This window comes from Nematostella vectensis, chromosome 11 (assembly GCF_932526225.1).
Source record: "Nematostella vectensis chromosome 11, jaNemVect1.1, whole genome shotgun sequence".
In the NCBI taxonomy this organism is placed as follows: Eukaryota; Metazoa; Cnidaria; class Anthozoa; order Actiniaria; family Edwardsiidae; genus Nematostella; species Nematostella vectensis.
Window position 1 is genome coordinate 10,498,589 of NC_064044.1, and position 25,362 is coordinate 10,523,950.

At 38.0% G+C, this 25,362-nt stretch overlaps 1 protein-coding gene across 1 annotated transcript; it reads left to right on the forward strand.

Moving 5' to 3' along the window:
- Positions 1-1,141: 1,141 nt before the first annotated feature.
- Positions 1,142-14,533, forward strand: LOC116616981. Its single transcript, XM_048734144.1, has 6 exons — positions 1,142-1,209; positions 1,317-1,363; positions 2,550-2,609; positions 2,744-2,785; positions 11,484-11,847; positions 13,499-14,533. The coding sequence occupies exons 4-6, from the start codon at positions 2,760-2,762 to the stop codon at positions 13,634-13,636; spliced, it is 528 nt and encodes a 175-aa protein (XP_048590101.1). The 5' UTR covers positions 1,142-1,209; positions 1,317-1,363; positions 2,550-2,609; positions 2,744-2,759; the 3' UTR covers positions 13,637-14,533.
- Positions 14,534-25,362: the final 10,829 nt, after the last annotated feature.

Genomic DNA, 25,362 nt, shown 5'->3' on the forward strand with positions numbered 1-25,362 from the left:
ACCCCCAATAACAACTTTCTGGCTGCTTGATAAACACACGTTGCTTTTGAGTAAATTTAGTTTTTAAAAAAGTGAATAGGTGGCCTTGGTAGGCAAAAAAAGCTTTTTGAACAAACAAGCAAACGAAAATGTGTGATAATTCAAGCATTTCAGATTATCCTAGCACAGCTAAACAAGTGCTTTTTGAAGTATCCATACAGAAACCTCAGTTTTATTGAAGAAGAGTTTGAGGCATTCTACGAATTATATTATTTATTGCAATGTGATCAGAATTGGTCAATTGCTCACGGATGTGACAAAAAATTCATTTGTAAGTCATCTTTAATCCATCCCTTTCGCGAAAAAAGAAAAAAAAGTTAGTGATTGAGTAAAATTTCAGGTCAATTCTCGATTGACTTAAAAAGACATCAACTTCTACAAAAAAGCGAAAACGAAAAGATAACATTAATGTATTCGTAGCAGTAAATGTGCCTTGACAGTCTGGTATATCCTATTTGGACAATAACATTTTGATCAATAAAAGCTTTATTTTTAAATCTAGAATTGCGTGGTTGACGAGCTCCTAAGGAAGGTGGGCGCGATTTAAATGCTACATCGGAAAAGCGAAATAGCGGGAAGTTAACAAATTATGCAATTTCAATTAACAAAGCTAGCCGTTTAGTTCCAACTGAAGGTGAAGTAGGGGGTACCTAAACGATTTCATCTGTGGATAAGTTTCTTGAATTACACAATCCATCCGAATTATTGTGCGAACCTTGATTTTGTTTGTAATTGCGTTTCCAACCTCACGAGGCGATGTCCAAACCCAACTGAGCAATGATTAAAATCCATTGTATCCCATTTCCAGATGGTGCGAATCCCCTCTGATGTGAGCAACTCATCAATTTATGCCATATTGGTCAAAATAAGGGATTTTCAAAACGGTGTACACTTTGATATAAAAAAAAAAATCACAGTGCTTAGTTTTAAATAAGGTTCAGTTGTCTACACGAAATAATCCGATAAATCAAATGTGTGTAGGTGTACCTGTGCAAGATGTGGTGTGTTTGCGTTTATTCGTCAAGGTGGTCATAACTACCTCTATTAGGGAAACGTTATTGGTCTTCGGTATTAATGAAATGAAATCCTCGTCTATTTGCTTATTCGCAGTTAACGTTAGATGTAGCAGTCTGAGGCGAAAAGGAGCAGAAAATATCGTTGAAACATAAGGTTAGTAATCGTTATACAGAAATGTAACTGCAAACCGATTTCGAATCGATAGGCTACCACTATTCGCGAAACACGTTTTTAAAGTAAGTTTGCTAATTTTTCATCAGATTCTATTGCTTTACAAGGGAATCTCAATTCTCGAAGTTATTTTCGCGTAAGTACAAAATTAGCGTAAATTTACTAAGACGTTATGAACACACCCCCAATAACAACTTTTGGGCTGCTAGATAAACACGACTTGATTTTGAGTAAATTTAGTTTTGAAAAGTGAACAGGTGGCCTTTGCAGGCAAAAAAGCTTTTTGAACAAACAAGCAAACAAAAATGTGTGATCATTCAAGTATTTCAGATTCTCCTAGCACCACTAAACAAGTGCTTTTTGAAGTATCCACACAGAAACCTCAGTTTTATTGAAGAAGAATTTAAGGCATTCTACGTATTATATTTTTTTTGCAATGTGATCAGAATATGGTCAATTGCTCACGGATGTAACAAAAAATTCCATTTGTATGTAATCTATAATCCATCCCTTTCGCGAAAAAGGAAAACAAAAAATTTAGTGATTGAGTAAAATTTCAGATCAATTCTCGATTGACTTAAAAAGACATCAACTTCTAGAAAAAAGCGAAAACGGAAAGATAACAACATTAATGTATTCGTAGCAGTAAATGTGCCTTGACAGTCTGGTAAATCCTATTTGGACAATAACATTTTGACCAATAAAAGCTTTATTTTTAAATCTGGAATTGCGTGGTTGACGAGCCCCTAAGAAAGATGGGCGCGATTTAAATGATTCATCGGAAAATCGAAATAGCGGGCAGTTAACAAATTCTGCAATTCCAATTAACAAAGCTAGCCGTTTAGTTCCAACTGAAGGTGAAGTAGGGAGTACCTAAACGATTTCATCTGTGGATGAGTTACTTGAGTTGCACAATCCATCCGAATTAAGTGCGAACCTTGATTTTGTTTGTGTTGCGTTTCCAACCTCATCAGTCGATGATCCAACGGAGCAATTATTAAAATTCATTGTATCCCATTTCCAGATGGTGCGAATCCCCTCCGATATGAGCAACTCATCAATTTATGCCATATTGGTCAAAATAAGGAATTTTAAAAACGGTGTACACTTTGAAATACAAATTATTCACAGTGCTTAGTTTAAAATAAGGTATAGTTGTCTACACAAAACAATCCGATAAATCAAATGTGTGTAGGTGTAGCGGTGCAAAATGTGGTGTGTTTGCGTTTATTCGTCAAGGTTGGCTTAATTGCCTCTATTAGGAAAACGTTATTGGTCTTCGGTATTAATGAAATGAAATCCTCCTGTTTGCTCATTCGCAGTGAACGTTAGATTTAGCAGTCTGAGGCGAAAAGGAGCAGAAAAGATCGTTGAAACATAAGGTAAGTAATCGTTATACAGAAATGTAACTGCAAACCGATTTCGAATTGATAGGCTACCGCTATTAGCGAAACGGATGCTTTTTTAAATTGTGATAAAGTAAGTTTGCTAATTTTTTATCAAATTCTATTGGTAGCATTGTTTTCAAGTGAATGTCGATTCTCGAAGTTCTTTTCTGGTAAGTACCAAAATTAGCATAAGAAGTTATAAACATACCGTAATGCACGCATATACAAATCTATCCGTACAAATTAAGTGAACATTCTTACATAATTTGTTCCAATTTTGTTTTATAATCTCTAAGCACTTAGACACTTGAAGAAAGAAAAATGTATCTTAAGTGTGTCCTTTTAAAATTTTATGTTTGGAACTGCAGTTAAATTTGTGAAAAATACTTTCTGGTAAAAAAAAACACATGATGTCAAAATTCTTTTTCCTGCGAACACTGCTATGGAGAGTCGGCCAAAAGCGCGGCAAACAAATTTGCCGAATTTTCTCAGCTGCACAATGAGTTGGCCCTATTTTCATTTTTTTTACCAAAAGCATCTCATTTACATTTTATTATTATTTTTGTTTTTTGTCTTTCATTCACATACAAACAACATGATATAACAACTGGACAAACAACATGATATAACAACTAATTTCTAGATTTATATGATGTACATAATTATGCAAATAAATTTATTCTTGATGACTCTATAAGACGCCACTATAAATCCCGAAAATTCCTTTTAAAATAGTCGTAAATAAAATATGTGTTGAATTGTTACTGAAGGTACAGATAATGTTGGCTTTTGCTTTTTCTACGCTTAGTTTGATTCCGGTCCAACATTCGAAACGCTATCAAAAGTTATGTAATGATTTTTGGCATTGAATCATATTTTAACTGCAGGATTAAAGTATTATTAACCGAGTGCGAGGTCTGTATGGAGAAATATCAGATCGAGGGCTTTGGTTTTTATTTATTATTATTTTTTTTATTATTTGCGACGAGAAAAACAAATCAACTACTTCCGTTTTTGCGCGAATTGCACTGCGCACCCCTTCTGCGCATAGTGGCGCGCGCTGTTTGTTCGAATTTTCCGGTATTTAGTGCGCGTGCGCCACAGTTGAATAAGAAAAAAAAAAGCAAGACTCGCGTTTTTTTACTTAAAATCGCTTTTACAGAAAAAGGAAGTCGGTTACCCCCATTATTTATTTGTTCAAATAGTTAAATATATACGAAAAAATGATACTGAAAGAAGAAAAAAGTTGGCTTGTAGAAGTTTGTTTATTTTCTCTTAAAAGCCGTAAAAATACTTCAAAATGGCGCTTTTTACTGTATAATTAGTAGCGAAAACAGTGTCTTTTAGTTTGATCTCTTAAATGTGATTTGTTTTGAACGCTAGCTACTACGGGTTATTGTTTGGGAGATTGGATTTTGGCAGCTCGACAAACAGAACTTAATTTTCTAAACACTATAGGCACTATTTTTGAAAACTAAGAGTGCTTTTCCCTCGCTCGATCAGTAAAAACGCGTCATCTTTACGCCCCTCTGTTGTGAAACGAGGTCGGTTACCCCTATTTTTTTATTAAATATTTTGAAAGCCCTTAACTTCAATATTGTTTATGCAAAGTTTTATTTCAAGGGAATTACCTTAACTTGTCTACCGATTTCATAAAGGCGGGAAAACAAGAAACCGCGCGTGGCCAACTGGTAATGTGAGAACTTGCTTACCGAAAAAAAATATATAATAAGCAAGACCGTGCAAGATTTAAATAGAATTAAATTTAAACCGGCCTAAAGAAAGACAAATAGAAAACCCAAATTTTTCCTTGGCTTTATTCATCGTTCATCGTCGTTTTTTTGAGAAGCACTATGATGTGATTCAACTTCAACGACTTTAACTCCAGGCAACCATTTTGCTTGATGAATCATTACTTGATCGGTCTGAAAGCTACAGGTTTTATCCTAAAGGTGCAAAGAATACCAACAGAAAGTCTCTTGATTTAGGTAATACAATCCTTGAGATAATTAGCCTTGAGGCCAATGAACTGTGACCCTTCGTATTTTCTGTTCTTTCTGTTTGCCTTCATATTCTGCTTGTATTTTTCGTCTTTGGCGTCTATCGCTTCCTCCTCCGTCGTTCTCCTTGTTGGTGTGTAATCTGGCTTGGTTCAAACACTTAAAACTCGCATGGTTCATAAGGTGTACTCCCGTAGCAGGGTGGGGTGTAATCTCATTCCCAGAAATAAGGGACATTAGCCAGCGGTTTCTCTGGGCTCACATTTTGCTAGGCCCGCGAGGAATAACAGCGGTATCACAAATAAAAACAAGATTCCGGCCAGCACAGGGGCTTACCTTTTGTTGTTACACTAGAAGTTTTTAATCAGGTTGACTAAAATTCCAAATAAAAGTAGTATTAGCGGTATTTAAACGTTCAAGGGGAATTTCTGATTTGATACGTCCAATGATAATGGAAGTGCGGCAGTCTTGCTGAGGTTGGAAAACATTATATGCGCAAATTTAAACAAAATGTATTTTAGAAAGGCTGTATGGTTCCCCTGTGTCTATCCCAGAAAGCCGTGGGGCCGTTTAAAAACAAAATGGAGAACGGACGAACGGAGATAAATTGTTCTTGCGGAGCGCACCGTTTTCCTTGCTTCAGTCTGTATCTTAAAGACAACAATAATGGTTCCTGAACTAGGCATAACAACATAAAATGTTATTTCTTCGGGAACAAGATTGGAAGGCGCTACTGCCTATTTTATTGGCCAATTTGATGGAAGGACAGTCGATTTACCAATTTCGAGTCCTGCATCTGTGATGCGGCGAACAGTTCTACCTTTTAAACGACTACTTTTATGCCAGATTTCAATGAAATTACAGAGAATGTATGGAGGATTGTATGCTCTCAAGCGAACAAAAGTGCAATGTCCAAGGAACAATTATAGGGCTTTCTCTGGCATCATTTGAACGGAAAGTGTATCACTCGAATGGCAAGGGTTTTTTTTCGAGTCCTGCATCGTGAGCCCCAAATCTCTGAAACGAGAAAATGTGATAAATTGTGATGTCTCCTCACATTTCCTTATAATAAATGGCAGACATTTTGACATTGTATGTGCACTATTACGCATCGGTGGCGGCCATGTTGTCTCTTATTTCTGGGAATGTGGCTTGGTTCAAACACTTACAACTCGCATGGTTCATAAGGTGTACTCCCGTAGCAGGGTGGGGTGTTGTTCTGCATGCTACTAGAATGTTGAGGATGGCCTTGCCTCCCGTACTTGTCCTTGCCTTCAAGGCTTGTTATCCGTTCGGATTTGTTTAGTGTTTGCACGAACTTCTTGCTTTCTTCATTTCTTCTTGGATGCCCTGGTGTTATCCTATGGGGATCGAACCCTTCCTCCTTTCCAAAATCCTCATAGTCCTTTAATTGAAAGGTTGTCAATTATCGCTTACTACCCTCTTGGGTGTCACGAATGCTGCAAAGATGTTCTTCCCTTTTCTGACTCGTCCAGACTTTCGCTCGGCACTTTCTCCACTACTGGGTATCTGCTCCTTTTGTCTATAACCACAAGGTTGTATTGTCCGTCTGGTTCGAAGAAATCTGTTGACGGTCTCCAACGTTTAGTATGGATTTGTGTTGGCTTAGTAGGTTCTTTTTTGTAGCTTTTGGTTGCTACTTGGCACTGGTCGGCTGCTGTATCTATCATGCTGTTCATGTTTGTGAACCAATACTTCTCTCTCAGCATTTGCATGGTATTCGTCTTGCCATTTTGTGCCCGACTTTGACAATCGTTCCCTGTAGTACTTCTGGAAGTACGATTCTTTCTTTACGGAATACCAATCCTTCTGCGACTTAGTGTTCATGGCTCACATAGCAGTATGGCTGTATGTCCTTCTGAAGTGTTCATGGCTCAAATAGCAGTATGGCTGTATGTCCTTCTGAACTTCTCCCAGTTACCTCTTGCTATTCTCTCTACCAGTTTCTGTTTTTATCTTCTAATGTCTCTAATTCTTGCTAGCACTACAGCGTGCTCTCCATCTACGGTCCATTTAATAATATTCTCTGTGCTGGCACCCCCAGTCTCCGGGACTGTCGGAAATGTAATCTACTGGGTCTTCATCGTCTTTCCCTGACTCGATAATCAGCTCGGTGTCATCATCTTGCTTTTCCATTACACATTTCTCTATTCGCGGGGGCATCCCCGCATCCTTGTCCGATGTTGGTAATAAGGTTCTCCAGTTGGAACTGGTTCAAAAATGCCCTGTTGTATTCCCTGGTTGAGACATTTCTTGAGGAGTTGTTGCAAATAAAGTAGTAGTCAAAGTTCCTTGGCCGCTGTGCTTCCGGATTTGCTTTTGAATCCATTTTCGGCTTGAACTGTCCAGCAATTTCTTCACTCTATGTTGCTTGCTTCACCGTGTTAATCATTAGATTATTGGGTTCTCTGATGCCCCCATCTGGATCAATCTTCAACATTCCAAGCTTGTTCAGTTTTTTTTCCTATGAGTAGTGGCGAATCCATTTTTTTCTCTTATCACCACGGAGCGAGTTTTCACTCCACGGTTCTTGTTCCGAATGGTGACTTGAATTTCCACTCACACTTGAAAGTTGGTCTGGATGGTCTTCAGGGTCTTTTTGCATTCTCTCAAATCTTAAATCTCTTCAAAGCGGTGGAAAAGCGCCTTGTTTTGTACTCGTCCATTAGGTTGACACTCCACTATCGGGTTGAACATGTGCATTCACGTCCCCGAGTCTCACTGATACAGTACCCTTGGGCTCGCCTGATATTACTTTCTTTACATGGAACAGGTGGAAAGGTGCTTGGAAGATAACACCAGATTCACTATCCGATCCACTGCTAGAATCACCATGCTTTGGTTCAAGGCTGACTTGATGGATAAGCTTAAATGTTCTTGTACGTTTGTCTTCTGTCCCTCTTTCTGACTTGCAGTTAAGGCTGCAAAATGGTTGTTTTAGCCACAATTTAGGCATCGTTTGCCATAGGCTATAGTACTTTCCAAGCTTGTGCGCAACAGTCTTCCAAAAGTAGTCACACTTGTTTCTGTAGTTTTTTCTCACCTCTGCACCTTTCTGTTATGGTAAGGGTTTCTTTTGTAGCCTGCTTGCAGGCGGGTGTTATTATCGCGGAGAACCCTCTCCGTTCGGCGATCGGGCGCCATCGTGTATTATAAGCCGCGTTAATACAAGATGGCGCCCGATCACCGAACGGAGAGGGTTTTCCGCGATAATAACACCGAGTACCGCCTGCAACGAGGCTATTTCTTTTGTGGTTGAATCTTGTTCACTTTGAGCTCCACTTTTATATCTCTCACCTGCTTATTCAGATTGTTCAGTTTTTTTTCTTCAATCATCCTTGAATGGTGTCGGTTCTGTTAGGTTTCTCGTTATAGTCTCTCTATTTCTGTTTCTTTCTTTATCTTACAAAAATCTTCATTGCTCTCACTTTTCTTTGATATTTCTGATCTCAAAGTTCAACTTCTTTAAAATCTTCTAACCATTTCTTCCTGGCTCTTCAGATACCCAGCTAATTCGTCGTGATGCTGAATGGCTCGGCTCGCACACTACTTTCATTTCATCCGCTCCCAGTAGTGATTCCTCTTTTTCTTAATATTTAGATTTAGGCACTGCCTAAAAGCGGAGCCAGTATGATTTTTTAGCATACACTTAAAGTAGAACCCCCTCCCCTCCACTTTCATTATGCATCATGTTCCATCACCCACAAAAAAGCAACCTATGTGAAACATATAAAGATTGCATGTTTTCCAAAACTGCAATTATTATTTAAAGTGGTGTCCTCCAAATCCTCCTAGGGAACACCTAGAACAAAAATGTTATTTAAGATTTTATTGAAATTACAAAGAACTATAAAGGAAAACCGAAGGGGTTGAGCTCTTAGTATAATAATAATACTTGATAGACAACTGATACAGCAAAATTATTAAAATAAATTGATACTTTGATTATCAGGTAAGTAGGTAGTATTTATTATAAAAATGAGGATCAATTAAAATTCCTCCTAGAAGAATAAGTGCTATTTTGTTATCTTCAGTATTAAAAACAATAAACAAATACATATCACATTCCTATACATTGATAAGTATATCAGCAAATCACACTATAGTAGTGGATTTGACGTATAAGTCCCTGCCTGTACTGTCCCAATTCCTTTTTTTTTTTAAATTACCTTAATTAATTTTCCAGGATAGCGATTTATAATTTTCTTTTTCTTGTGTAAGGTTTACAAAATGCAAATATTGGAAAAATATCTTTATTAACCTTCTCTTTCTTGCTTTAGAATGTAACTTTGCTAAGTGTGGATCAAAACCACTCTAATTTATCAAAACAATTCTGACAACCGGTACCTTATTTTATTATAAAATTAAGAACCACATAAAAGAACCTAGAATGATCCTGTTAGCCTAAAATTGTCAAACTAGAACATCTATTTAGCCTACAATTGTTAATTGTATTAATTTGCTTTATAAAATATGAATTTACTGGCTTAACATATGAAAATTGATTTCTAAATAGTTTTAAACATGATCTTAAGGGATCACATAGAAGACCTGTTTTTTATTATTAACTTATCTACATCAATTGCTTGACCATAACTCATTGTCATCATATATTTATAAAAAAGGCGAGAGACTTTTTATGAACCTAAATAGCCTAAATGTCATTAAATGCACATTATACAAGAACCTGTCAGAATAACTTGCGAAAAAAAACTAGGTTTTACTTTTTAACGTTGATTCATTATTTAGAACAATATTTCTATTTGTAAAAAGTATTTACTTTTAAGTCTGTTAAATGTGTTTATTTTTGGTGACCTATATTAAATACCAATGCCTAATATGTACATCCTGCCATGAGTCATGCCTCTGAGCCAGCAGCATGTTTTCAGTGTCTCATCTTGTTTTAAGAATCTCTGGCTTAGATTCAACAAATTTGGAGAAAAGTATTTAAGAGAAAACTTAAAATTTCCTTACAAACAATACAAATATTATATAACAAAAACCTAATTCATCAAACCTAAAACTGTCTCAATAGTCTCAACTAAAATTTTCTAAAATAATACCCATAGCAGAAATGAATATATGAGGCTGAAAGAGCTTTAATAGGAGAACTGTAGAGGGAAAAAACTATAGCTTTCAAGCAAATTGCTCCTCTACAGAAAAGCTGTCTTGGCTTCCTTTGAAACCTAAATTTTACTTTGGGACCACTTTGGGGTACAATTATATAGATATGTGAGATATGAGAAAACAAAAAGTTTTTAGGTTTTGTAAGAAACATTGAGATACCCAGGGTTATTCAAAATATTGTCAGGTGGTATAAAAACAAGGCATATTTTTTAGGTAATAACGGATCCACAAGGTCCTGCATGTGTAGCTTTTTTAGAATCAAACCAGAATTCCAGAATAGTCGATTTAAATTTCAAGTGTTTTTCAAATATATGTTGTTTTTCACAAATTATTAATAAATAGGGTTTTAGGAAAAAAGCTCTCAATTTATTTTAGCATTGTTCATCTTAGTGAGAATTTGACCAATCATTCATGGAAATGAATTAATATCACTTTTGGTTTTATTTCTAGTATTTCATAGCTGTCAACCCAACTTGGACAGACGTCTTGTAAAAACGGGTGAAATTGAGTAAATATGTGAAGAAAAAACAAACAAAACAAGAGAGCCAATGCGGGTGAATACAGAGAATGTATGAACATTAAAAAAATTAGGCTTGTGATGAGGTCCACAATCTCGTGAATAGTTATTATTTTCCTATGATAGATGGTGAATGGCAGATTTTAGAGATCGAATTTGATTAATACAGCCTAGAATTTAAGTTTTAGTCCCTGAGGTAAGTACTTAATATATAAATTTGAAACAATAAAAAAGGTGTAAAAAGTTTGAAAACAAAACAACTCTTGGCTTATTTGCAGTCAGTTTTTTGTGTTTTTTAGGTTAGAAATACTCTAGCGGCCGCCATATTGTTTTGCGCGCCCTAGAGACCTGGGCCGGGGCAGATCGCGGCTGGCTGGCTGGCAGCTTGTGACATTGACGTCATTGACCACAAAGACTCAGTCGCCTAGTTATAGACTATTTTTCTATGCCTATGGGGCTCCGCGCGAGGGCGATGGCTCCGCTATAAACCTTCTACACCCTACTATAAACGCATCTGTTTCTGGTGACTACGTCGATTCTATTGCATGGCTCTCTAAGTAATTGCGCGAATACGAACCCCTCATCCGTCACACAGCACCCCCACTACGCTTCTAAATTGAGAATCATCAGGCGTTAACCTGTATCCAGGCAAGTCTCCCTTGTACTGTCTTCATGATAGAGAGTTGGATTAACGACACTCGCAGAATATCTCTCATAGACAGACCTACGTCTTTGTCTCCAATGTTAGATTAGGGTTATTCCATCCATTTAGTTTCAGCTTGGTCATTGTTGCTAGCTGTTGGTTATCGTACTCATACAGCATTGACCGGGTTGCCATGGATTAATGTATTTAGGTTGAACAATTTCTAGCATTTTAGATGTTTGAAATTGGTTTTACAGAGGAGCATGTCCTCGGACCCCCTATATACAATGCTCTTTAAATAGCTGGATGTTCTTATAAAAAGGTTCTCATTAAATAAAAGCGTGTACTGGATTTATTCTTCCGAGCAAAATGTTTGTGCCTTCGCGACTGCGTGACTGCGTTCTGCACACAATTCTTATCAACATGAGCAGTTTATTGTAGGATTATCCGTCTTGACCACAAAAATAGTAAGTTAAAATCTATGCTATGTCTGGTGGTTAAATATCATCAAATCATTGTTTTATGCCATTCTTCTAAAAGACTATACGATTCTTTTACAGCAAAATGAAGGTCAGAAGCCTGGTATTATACTTCAACTTTCTTGTTGCCGTAGCAGCATCAAGCCACGAATCCTACTGTCCAGCGTCCATCCATTCAGCAGGCGCGCGCATAACTCAAGTTGACCTTGCCCTACAGAGCAAGCATGTGAAAAAGCGTCTTCAGGGCCAAAGTCAGATGTCATGTAGTCAGCGGTGTCTGCAGCAAGACTGGTGTATATCGGTGAATTACGAAGTGTCTCGACCGGAAGGAGGGGCCTGCGAATTGAACACATACGGAGTCGAGATGTTGGCCGACGCAAATCCCAAAAACCCAGAGTTTAAAAGGAAAAAAGGATGGATATACTCACAGTTAAGATCCGCTCAGGTACGTTTTATGCGATTTGTAGATAAGCATTGATTACTCGTTTAAGATGAGTTTAAAATGAAAAGTTTAAAATGAGGTTTGTTTTGATCGCGGCACTAAACAAGGGCACAAAACAGATCTGTTCCGCAAAATATCTGTTCCGCAGCCCTTTTTCTGCTGGCTGGGAAGATGTTAGACCCATCGGTTGCTGGGTCAAACTAGTTGTACTGGGAATATTTTAAGGGGCGCTGGAGCGTTGGGAAAAAGATCGTCCCGATCATTTATACGGAAAATTATTCATATGCTAAAATGCCTAACTACTGCTGGCCGGAAAAAAAGATTGGTCCCTGTATCGCCCTATCGCGACTGGAGCCAGCACTTAAAAGGACCATTCTGGATTTTTCGTACTTTAATATAAAGTCCCTATGGACTTAAATTTGCCAATGAAAAAAGGTTCTATTTAAGCTGACTAAGTTAATTACCCAATATTTCCACGGGTTATTAACGTGATAGTCCTAGTAAATAGCATATAAACGTGACAATGTTCAAAACAACCATTCTGGATAGGGCGATAAAGTCCCTCCTGGGAAAAAGAAATAGATCATTTCTTCCAAGAAATTTTTAAAATGGATATTTTTGGCATCAGAACATATTCAAACGACGAAATATGCCATTTTAACGTGTTTCAGTAAGGGGGGCTCGTGGTGTGCTCTTGACTAAATGAGACAATCACTTCAGCTTACTAACGCCTACTGTGCCAAACAATGTTTATGGTAACATTTTATGGTTTCTTTTGAGTCGGATAATTGACCGCCAAGACCCCCGATCTGCGATATTCCGTTGTCACCAACAAACACTGTCTTTCCTAAATCGAATGACCAGGTGCGGGCAGGGAAAATTGTTATCACTGATTACAAACGCAACATAAAAAGGCGGCCTGTTTCGATCATTATTCAACGCGAGCCCGCACAACAATATTGCCCCGTCGCTTTTTTCCTTCGTTGGTGCGAGCTACGGGGGACGGATAGTGGCCCGCTTTTTTCTTCCACCAACCACTCACCAGTAAAAACCGAATTTTTCAAACAGCTCTCACATTTTGCGGGCTAGATAGTTCAAGCTATAAATCGCACTTTTTTCGCATCGGGGCGGCCAGTTTGGCAGCCGAAAAAGGCATGTCATTCAGGGGCTGGTAACCATTACACCTAATTGGTCAATAGATTTACTCTCGTCAGACTAGGAGACTGGCCTGGTTTGTTGTCTTTAGTATTTCATTAGTATATTAAATCTTTTATCGACATTGACCATTATAGTTTGCTGGTGTTGTTGTTGCCGTTGAAGCGCGCGCACGGCCTCGGTGGGGTTGGCCTCAGGTTTTGGCTCTTGGCTAAATTTGCCCCCACCTAGTCGTTATGAATCAGTACAATTAGCAAATTAGTTTGTTAGGCCTTAAATTGACAAAGTAATTAAACGTCATTAAAGGTGGCCATAAAAATCCAACACGATTTATTGATTTATATAGCAAGAGGCTTGTCGTGCGGCGTGCGCTAACAACGATACAAGAATATATCATATTTAGCTGCTGCTGAGAATATACGTGCCAGTATAAAAAGACGATCAGTATTTTGTCTAGTTTGGCTACATCATGCCTAATCATTGCCTGTTTATATTACAGTTCACACTAAGCTTACAAGCCTGTAAAGATGGTTCGTTTACTTGTTCAAATGGAGGCACATGTGAGATTGACTGCAAAACTCTCGTCCCAAGATGTCTTTGTCCGGAAGGCTTTTCTGGAGACAAGTGTGAAAGTTAGTACAGCTACCCTTCTTTGGCCAACTTGAACTATTTGCATTTACTGCAATCAAGTAGATTTAGTCAGTGATATAATGATGTGTATTAGCATTTCATGTAACTTTCTGTCTGTCCCAGCACTATTTTCGACGAAGGTCGCATAACAAAGCGAAATGTTAGGACATTTGATTGTTTTTGTCTTCATTGTTTTTGTCTTTTTTGTCGGCAAATTTATTTCATGAAACTTTAGTTCTACTAAAATGTTTGGGATGCCTGTGTTACACCACTAAACTGTAGGTTAGCGAGTTAACCCACCTCGCGAGCAGGGTTAGATTTTACCTCCAAACTGACCCAGATTTAGCACTAACCAGCGTTTCGAGAACAGAACTAATCCGGGGGTAAAAATGTAATCGTGGGTTAGAGCAAATTTAACCCTAGGTTAGCGCTAATCGCTAATCGGCCCCAGGCCTCTAAGAGATTGACCGAGCAGGTTTGAAGGTCACACAAATTTTGATATGCATTTGATCCCCCCCCCCCCCCACAGCCAATCCTGGGTACACGTCTGATACTCAACGGAAAATGGAAAAGCCAAATAAAAGCGTTGCAAAGGTAGCTCACGTACATCACTATGGCAACGTAGTTACTAGACGAGTCCAACTCACCCGCAATACGATTAGAGAATTATAGTAATTAGAAAGTAAACCAGAAATACACTGTATTTACTTGGAAGCTTTCAAACTCGAGATATAAAAGCAGAGACAGCATTGCAGACTTGGCATCTTTTATTTAGAATAATAATATCCAATGGTCTTCCATGCCCGTATCTATTTAAATAAAAGAAATATTTACTCTCACTAAATCTTAAGTATTTTAAATGATGTCATACAGTGAATAAAAATTATACTCCAAGTGAAACTAACATGCTTGCTAATGAAATGTCTCCAATTTTATGAACTGGTACATGAAGGAAAAGAATTCGAAACAAGACCCCTGCCGATTGATACCCTAATGTGAGTTAGTAATCGTGATAAAGTTTGTTTTTTGAAGAGGTAAATTAAGAAAAGTTTGTAAGAGGTCTGCGGAGGCAAGAAAATAGGCTAATTTCGATGGTGCGGGAAAAGCGCTTCTAACCCGAGCGCAACGGCGGATTTCTACAAATTAACACCAGAAATGCAATTTCTGATTGTTTATCTATCTCGTGGTAGTAATTCTGGTTAGTCGTGCTTTTAAAGTTTGCATGGGGACGACAAATATTATGGTAATTTTCTAGGAGCGTTTCGGTACCGTTTTAAAAATATATATTATTCTATGTTGTATAAATTTAATTCGTTCCAAAATCCTCATACGTTAAGAAGATATACTATATTTGATTCTTGGCATAATATTTTCTGAGGCAATATTTTTTTAACTTGTTTCCAAGCGCTTACATTTTAGGTATTTCCCGGGGTATTTGCGACTAAAAATAGCACTACTACTCAGAAAACAACTCTTTGCTAATTGCGTAGAAGATCAAATATCAACTCAAATAAATAAAGTTATTCTTTTCCTCGATATACCTTATACCTAAATTACAAATGAAGCATACCTTAAAGAGAGATCTGGCTTTCATAGCGATTGATGGTGATAGCGGAGCTAAGCGCGGCCGCAGGCCGCGCGCGTAGCCCCATAGGCATAGAAATATGGTATAGGTATGCGACTTGGTTTTTGTGGTCATCGCGCGGGTACCCTGTGGTGTCACTCGCCAGCCAGCTAGCCAGCCAGTCAGTCAGCCAGCCAGCCAGTCAGTCAGCCGCCCGACTCCCAGGCCCCACTCGGCCCCGAAATGGCGACTAAATACAAGCACGGAGCAAGAGAAAAAGTTCTTGTCGATTATGCGATGATTATTTATTTTGCCTCAAATTTTGTGACTTAAGGATAAAGTCAACTAGAGGAGATCTACTAACATTCATTCACGCCAAGATTTATCTGGTTTTAGCTAGTAAATTTAAGCAAGTAACAGTTCACATTAAAAAGCGAAAAGAACCACAAGAAAACGATCAAAAAAACAATGCAAGGTGAGTTTCGGACGACAATTTGTATTGTCTATTGAGGATATGACAGTTATTAGGCTTTTTGTTGTCCTTTTTGTATGCTTTGAGAATGCGAGTACTTAACTTAGTAATCAAATTATTTGAGCATAACAGGTTTTGTTTTGACATTCTTCGTTTTATCTATATTCTTGATTGTGTTGAATAAAATACAATACAACAAATACTTGAATTCGTCTTTAATAAGACTTCTTCAGGGCAGATTGATTGTGTTGAGATATTTCATAAAGGCTAACCAATATCGTGTTGCATTTGTCAAATACTGCTAAAGAAGACCGTTCTTGTCTTTATATCCTGTGCTCTTAGTCCTAAGAAGATACATATCCTTAGAAGATACAGCAGCTTTTTCAACTTACAAGAAAAATTTTCCTTACCGAGGATAAAAACAAAACAAAAATTTAACCCCTGTTGCCAATATGTATTGTTATTGTCTGCATCTTACATGTCATGTGTTTATTATTATGTTTTCAAATATTTGTGGAAATTAGTCAGATTATAAATGTCTTGATGATAAGATTGTTTTGAAAGAAATGTTACTCTTTTATGAACCAGGGACTACCTGAGGGCCAAGATGAATGCTAAAGACTGGAAGACATGAGAATTGAAAACCATGTCTTGAAAGACATGTCTGAAAGACAGTAGGGAGTTCTTATTTACTAGTCATTTGATACCCCCACACACATGGTCCCAGGAAAGGGTGGGGGATTAGACTTTAATAAAAGCCTGTTTCCAAGTTAAGAGTCAAAAACAGTCAATACCACCACCCCTCTTGATATATTCTGGTTAAAAAGTAATCTAAAACCCCACATTAACCCCTGACTTCCCCAGGACCATAAGGGAGGGGGCTCAAATGACTAGGACATTACTATGTGATTCAGCAGTACACACTCAATAGGTTTTTTTTTAGAACAAGATACTTATATTATATAACACTAAAAACATAATTTTGCTTTTTAAATAATAAATCTGTAACGAAAACAGTTTTCTATTAACCTAAAGATAATGGGAAAGGGGATATTTTAGGAAAGTACTGAATATAATTATCACATTATTGTTATTATATTTTCTTTTCAAACATTTAAAGAAGAGTCATATTTCTTTCTTTCCTTCTCCATGTTGACTATTTTTATGCAATTGATGCTCTTTGCTACTTCCTCTCTACACCAAAAATAAATTAATAAACAGATTTGATTTTTAAATTAGAAATTTTTATTTAGTACTTTCACTTATATCTTCTTTTTAGGATTTCCTTTCCTTTTCCATTACATTTATTTTAAAGGTTTATATTTATTTCATTGGAATGGTTGGATCCAGGGTTTCTAAAAACACCAAAATATAATGCATTACTGGATGTGTATTTGTAGATATTAATTCCCGTGGGGATGGAAAATCACCACTTCAAATGGTACATTAAATCTTCAGCATTGCATCTTATCTAAAATTGTGTCTGACACTATATTCTATCTTTGAAATCCTGTTTCATCCATTACTTGTTCTTTGCAAGGACAAAGCTTGTCAGAATGTAGCTTTACAAATGTACATTAATGAAACTTTTATTAAGGGAAGGGTTTTTTAGGGCAGGATACTTAAACTTTATAACACTAGCAACAACCTTGTTCCTTTTCAATAATAGAATTCTGTTCACATAGCTTGGATAGCATAGACATGGCCTCTTTAGAGGCCTGTGGTGATGAAAGGGTTAAGATAATGGGAAAGGGGAAATGTCAAGAAATGCTCAATCAAATTATTTTCATTACTGTTATATTTTTTTCAACAAACCTTTCAAGTTGAGTCAATTCCCTTTATACCTCCTCCCCCGTCGACTATTTTTTAGTCAATTGATATTCTTTCCTTCCTCTCTACCCCAAACATAGATCAATGAAAGGGTTTGGTTTGAAATTAGAAGTTAGCATTTTAGCACTGTCAGTGATGCCTTAGATGTTTTTTTAGGATTTGCTTCCAAAATCAATTTATTTTTTCTTCATTGCATTCATTTTGGAGTAGGCACCAACAACAAGGCCACTATATGGTAAAGGGTGGGTGCACCAATATGTAATGCATGAAAGGAGATATATTTTTGGATTTTAATTTCCAGACATTTTTATGAATATTCGGTCCAATGAATGAGAGAATCGCCACTAAATCAATACATAAAAATTACAGTATGGCATCTAAACAGTCTAAATATATTATTTCAAATCTGTGGAATGCTGTTACATCCATGACCTATTCTGCACAAGGGCAAAGCTTGTCGGAGTATTGTTTTGATTAAAAAAAATATATTTATAAACTTCTATGATGGGACATAAGAATTTACCATTAGACTCTTGACAACTTTGACAGCAATATTCACACCAGGAATTGTGTTTGTTAACTTTGATGTACTGCATAATTTAAATTATTGAATAAGGCCTGGATCCATTTGGTTGGTACAATAAATAAATCTCAGTAAAGAGCAGGATCCTAGATCCCCCAAAAATACCTCAATCAGTCAACACAGGTGTTCAATGCTGGCTCCGCTTTTAGGCAGTGCCTAAATCTATATTATATCCTTTGGGAATCTGTAGCGTGGGAATCGCGTTTCGACATTTGTTTACAGCATTCTTTAGCCTTGTAGATTCAGACCGCGGACAATCGTTACCCTTCAAAGTGATGAAATTGTACATCGGCTTTTGTCCAAGATTTAAGACTGCAAAGTTCGTTGTTCGCTTTCTGCATGTCAGTTCGATTTGGGGTTTGACATATTGTGAGTTCTATTGCGACGCCAGAATCATCATTACATTCGTGCCACATCCATTTTTTTATCATATATTTTTGTTGAGCGCTGAATTTTGAAAGTCGAATCCATAGAATACCATGAGAGATTACGTAAAAGACGAAAAGTGGTAAAGGAGGCCAGTTCAATGCCACTCTCCTTGCAGCGGCTCGTGTCGGAGTCACGCAACGCTCTGAAACAACAACTAACTATTCGAGTCAGGCACGTGATATAGCGACATAGCAGCAAATTGTCTTTTGATGAGATTCGTGTCAAAAACAACTCAAATGAAAGTGTGTGGATAAAGTATAATCAAATTAGGATTAGAATACCAATGTTTTAAAAGTATCCCAGCCCCTTTTTCCCTACATTACCCTAATAAAAAGCTCGCAAGGGCCCACCATAGACTACTTAGACCGTTAGCAGTGCCAGAAAAAAAGCATTATATCCTGAGAGCTTGGGAAAATGTTTAAATGCACGTTCCGAAAGTCCACTTTCGGTTAGCCAAAAAATTGCAAAACTATAAAGCATAAGCGAATAAGTAAAACTTTTTTGTAGACAAATGCTATAATAGACTTCCAGTGGAGATAAAAAAAAAATCCATTCCGTTTTTGTGGAGGTCAGATTTTATACAAAAAACGTTGCAACAACTGTTGCAACAACACCCCTGACATCATGTTCACGCAGTGTTAACGAGCATTTGCGCGCTTACGCCTTTGGAGCTGCAATTTTTGCGACACCAAAAAATTTTCAAGGAGATGGATATATGCCTGTATCACCGGTCAACTCTCGGGATTGGGTGGCGACGAGGCTCATATAAATGCCGTTTACCTGCCCCTATCGCTGTGCATAACATGACCCGCGAGAGACGCCACTGGAGATCGAGGTGTAAGCAAAAGCATGAAGGAAGATTTGTCCCAGTGGCATCTGGTAAATGAAGTGCTTATGTGTACCAGTTTTTCCCTTCCTTCTCTTTGGGGGCCAACATTTGGTAACATTTAAAAAAACGGACTTTTTTTATTCATTTCAGAACCAATTAGTTTTTGAGTGGTTGCTTTGTTACCCTTTTACACAGAGCTTTCTGTGTCGTTCATTTACTTTGCTGTGTGGAGCAAAGTAAACGAGCAATACAGAAACCTCTGCGCAGGAGGGTAATGCTTTGTAAACCCTTTTGTGAAGTCATTATTCATTGTATTTTAAGGGTCTGAGACTTTTATGAGTACAAATAGTATTGTGGATCTTTTAAAATACATTTTGAGAACATGATTCATTATTCGTATACATTAGGGCATTGGATAAAATAGTTTAGAGCAGACTTCAGCTAATTAAAAAAATATGATGTTGTGTGAGTTGTGGTTTATTTTAGGAAAATTGGAAAAGGGTAACGAAGAATGACGACTCACGCAATAGTATACGCAATATGCTCGAAAATATACTTTGCACAATTTGTTTTACAATTCCAGGTTCAAAATAAAAATTGAACATTCAAACAGTGTCTGCGAACCCCCTCCCCCTACGCCCACCCCTATGTAGATCTGTTTGCGTGACAGTGCACTCAAGAAAGGTCGCGAAGTTTTCACATGATAAATAATAGAAAACTCATACTCAGAGTAGCAAAGAAAGGACACAGACACAGGAAGGCTGGTATTCTATACACATAAACTACTATTAGTTGTATTCCTTATTACACAAAGAGAAGTGTCGATATAAGCTTTAGACAACATATCGGCACATTATATCGAATGAGTTTTCCTTTTATTTTGTACGGATCAACAAAATCGAGGCTCATCACTAAAAAGCTTTTCTTTTATTGTTTTTCTTTATTCAGATTTACAGTTTATCGCGAGTTGTTGTTTACTCAACTATGCATAATCAGCATTGCGTTATTTTCAGTGCGTTTCTATTTCTAGTCGCAATTCGCCCAAATGTAAGCGCTCGGAAACAGGTAAAAAAACATTTGCCCAGAATTTTTTTTCGCCCAAGCAAATATATCGTTTCTACTTATCAGCATAAAATTTTGGAAAGAATTGAAACTATACCGCATAGGAAAATATCTTGGTGAAAAACTGCGCTATTGCGTTCCTTAAAAAATCCATTTTTTTTGTCGGCTCCATGCAAAATTGAAAAATGTAATCAGTCAAAATATCCAAAACCCAGGGATAAATGAACAATCAGAAATTGCATTTCTTGTATTGATTTGTAGAAATACGCCGTTGCGTTTGAGTTAAAAGCGCCTTCGCCACACCATAGAAATCTGTCAATTTTCTCGCCCCTACAGGCTTCGACAAATTTTTTCTTATTTCTCCCGTTTATAAAAGTTTCGAAAAATAAACTATACCACGATTATAATTTCAACCCAGGGTATCAATCGGGTGGGGTGTCGTTTTAAAACATTTTTCATCATGTGCCACTGATTTCGAATCCCACGACATCTAGAGAAAAAGCCGGTCTTAAGCCTTCTACCAGATTTTTTAAGCCCAAAAGTCCCAAAGGTAATTTCCATCAACTCAATCAAACCTGCAAATGTGACGGAACCTGAACAGCATGTACACAAGGGGATGAGCCCACCCAACCTTGGCCGCAAAGTAGGTATATATGTTATTTACCAGCTGGGAGGTACGTATCGTGAAATACCGCGACCGAGGTCTTGAAAATAGTGACCAAGGCCGTACATTTTCCAACTTTGTTTACCTTACGGAATTGTGGTTGCACGAGGCGAGGTTTCGATTCTGACTTTCGTCGATGTTCGTGAAGATTTTGTTCGCTCATAATTATTCAATAAACTCTATTTAGTATTTTCATACAACGCTTTTAATCCTCCAGAAATACAGAACCTCCAAAGAAGACATTCTCTGAGTTTTGAACAACAATTTTATTTAGTAAAATTATTTAGTCAAAATTGATAAGTCGTTCTCAACTCGGATTGATCGAAGAAATGTCTTCTTTCGCTTTAAATCCTCCACAGACGATAAGATAAATTCACTAAAGAACTCTTGAAACGTTAAGCTGGTTATGCAGGTAAATTTCTAGAGTGATTTGTCGTTTTTCTTCGTATGATAAACTTTCAGCAAACTTGAATCATTATGGCGGGAAAATGTCAAAACACAGGGAGTTTGAAGCCGATTTTCCGTAAAGTCATTGATTCTAGATAAAATGACAAATAAAATGCCGTTTTGGTGTGAAGATCTATAACATCGGGAGTAAAAATCCAGTTTTCGATGGTCATTTTACAAATCAATTCACTATTTCGAGCTTTGGAGGTGAGCGGTCCGGTATCGCGGGGTCCGGATCGTAGTATACCGGACCTCACGAGAGCCAATCAGAGCACGCGATGGATACCGGACCCGGAAAATAAAAATTCTTATCAATTGATAGTCAAACACTGTCCTTTTATTCCTGTCCGTAGCTAGAGTGTTTAGGAAAAGCCCCTCGCTCAAAATTCTGACTATGGGCCTGTTTATCCAGAGTTAAACACCGCTGCACCTAGTCAGTGGTATCCTAGCTTTCCTCGTCTCTGTGCTAATGCGAGCACAAATTGATGGTTGCTTGTATTTTTCATAAAAAAAATACAGCTATGAGCATATTGGGAGAGTGCCTTAGGACATCATGAAGTCTATTGGGGCATAATTGAGTGTTGTGCTTATGGATATTCGCAAGCAAAGTTGGATTTATGGTGATTTTTTCTTGTTTGGATTTGCCAATAATTTTCCATTGCATCCCCACAGCTCTCCTAAATGCTGTCTTTTGTAAAACCAAATTGATTCCAAAATTGTTTACACTGTTATTCTGGGTCTGTATGACCTGTAATTGATTTGTTTGGCTTTGGGGTTAAAAGACTTATAAAAAAACATCTGACTTTGGGGAGAGGGGTGTTCACTGATCACCTTGGTTTGATGCATATCTTTAAGACCATTTATCCCTTAGACTGATGCCTGAGTATCTTCATATTGTTGTGTTTATTTTGCATTTATAAATTTTTGGGGTTGTGGGTCCTTCTCAAAGCTGGTACAGGCCGGTTGAGGGGTCAATGTTGTTGTATTTCTGCTATTCGTGACCAGTAACACTATTCACTCGGCACCAGGCCCCGAGCGGTCGTTCGTGAGCAGCCATGTTGTCGCTAGTATCATAGAGTTCGATGTACACGAACACGATAGCTCGCACTTATTGGAATAAAACACATGCTTAAAACACATGCTTAAAACACAACTATACGTGTCTTTGGAAATAGAAAAATGTGTTAAGAAAACACAACCTTGAGTGTCAAGAAGCTTAGAAATCTTACATTCCGTCAGCCCCACCATATGTGTACTGCCAACATGCTCAATTGGCAAGACCCCGCCAATATCATACTCTAGGAGTTGATAAGCTGATTGGGAAACTCTCACCAGTTTGGAAAGCTTTGTTACTTCATTCATATTCGTTTGGGTTCGTTTGGAACCTCAAAATTTTTTAAACGTTTAGACCTTCCGTCCACACTAAGGCCCTGTCCCCACGTATCCGTTTTCGTTTTAAAACGCAACATTTTTTGTTCCGTTTTCAAAAATGTCCGCGTCCACACGAAGCCTTTTCATTTTGATACGACCCGTCCCCACGAAAACGGAGAAACGATACGAAAACGATAACAAGTTCTACAGCGCATGCGTACTCGCGCGCCAATGGACTGCACCTGAGTTATCACGCCATCGTTTTCGAAAGGTTCCGTTTTCGTCCGTCCCCACGGCACCAAAAGGTTATCGTTTTCAAATTGTTCCACTCTGGATACCGTTTTCAAATCGTTCCGTTTTCGATCATCGTTTTTGCGTTTCCGTGTGGACGATACCCGTATCCGTAACAAAATGGTTGCGTTTTCAAACTTGAACGGATACATGGGGACGGGGTCTAAAACGCGCGCTGGATCCAGCGAATCCGGATAGATTTAAAAACGCCCTCGAAAGTGAATCAAAATGAATCCGTATACTTTGGTCCGTAGTGTGGACGGTCAAATCCGTATCAAAATGAAAACGATGGCGTCATATCGCAGGCGTGTCTGCTGCTTTGAGCATGCGCATATCATAAAAATGACGTTACCCCGTACCTTTGAGGGTTTTCAAACGGTTGAATCCGTGTTAGTGTAGACGGCTGGATCCAGGCGAACACGCTGCGAAAACGATAGTGTGGACGCGAATCAAATGATGCGTTTTCGGCGAAACGACGAATCCGGGTGCTTTTGAATCCGTGTGGACGACCCCTAAATAACAAACAGATCATCGCGACGTGAATGATACCATTGCAAAGTAACATCAATTGGAGGACATATATCATTGGCTTCTAAAGATTCCTTGTCAGGTTTTGTCTTGAGTTTTCCCCCTATGATTTCCCCTGTAAACGTCACCCGAATCCAGTTTGCAAGGACGGTATCAATGCAAATTATTGTTAAGATATTGGCTGTTTGCTTGATGAATCATCCTTTGATCGGCCTGAAAGCTATAGGTTTTATCCTAAAGAGCAATGAATTCCAGCAGGGAGTCTCTTGATTTCTTACAGGTAACACAGTCCTTGAAATAATTAGGCTTGTGGCCGCTCTCTCAGCTCCGGTTAATCCAGTACCTCTCTAGGCTGTGGTTCGATTGTAGCTCTTCTCTTGTTCTGCTGCTCTTTATTGTCTATACTGTCGCTTTCAGTTTTTGGTATGTTGTTGTACTGTTGCTTTCATTTTTGGTATGTTATTAGTAATACGAGGTATAAGAATATCAGGGGCGAATTTCAAAGTAGGTAAATAACACAGTGACTGAAAATAATAATGTGGCAATACTTCAGAATTCCTCTTATAGATTTAAATAAAACTTCCTCTCTAGTGTCGACCAAGGTTTTCCGGCTGCACGTAGGCTAACCAAGGTCTGATGTACAATATCCTATCGCTTATTTTTTTTTAAATTTCCCTGTAGCGAACTCCGCGAAAAACGAATCGATCCCTGTAGCAGAAGATACTAGTTGTGATTGACAGGATGGTTGCGAATTCGGAAAACCGTATCTCCTTAAGGCTGAATAAGTTCTTAACGATGTTCTTAAATTTGATAGTATATAAGAATATAATATCCAATGAATTATTAGGAAGAGAATTACATAAATGATCATAGCAATAATAAGGTTGTTATTATGAGCACAATTTGGTTCTGCATTTTAGAACGCGAACTAAAAAATTAAAAATATTTTTCTGATATCAGAGCCTCGGCATGTTCTTAAAATTTGGTGAAATCTCAGTCTGGACATTCTTATAAAAAAGTTCTTATAAAAAATAGTGTATTGTACGCTCCAAGAACTTTTCCATAAAGTTCAAAGCCTTCCTTTGTTCTAAAACATGGGCGGCGGAGTGGTGCCTGTGTGTGTGTGTGGGGGGGGGGGGGGGGGGAGTTAGGGGAAGGGGTGGTTGGTGGTTTCAGGGGGGAGGAGCTGGGGTGTTGGTTTCTGAAGCGCTATTTATAAGAACTCGGGAGAAAACCTGGGTTTTATTCACGGGATTTTAAACTGTTCAACGAATTTGTTGTTAGTTGCACATGTACCGCTTGAAACCCCTTGATTAAAAAAACGTTCATGTATAAAGAAACATCCGCTCAGAAAAGAGAGTGGGCGCTGCCACCCCCCCCCCCCTTTCAAAAGTGGGGGATTGGCGCCCCCCCCCCCCCTGCCCCTCCCCTTCCGCCGCCCAGTAAAAGTCTAGTTTTGGGAACTACATCTCTGAATATCTCAGTATAATTTTTTTAAATTCCAGTTTTGTTTTCTTTTAGAGAAATTGAGGAATTCCGAGTAGCTGTGTTTTTCTTTTTCTAGCGCTGTTCCTACTAGGGAGCCCCGTTCTCGGGTTGGATGGTGCTACGTTTTAGGTTAATAATTAATGAACTTGACGGTTTATTTTCATATCATATCACT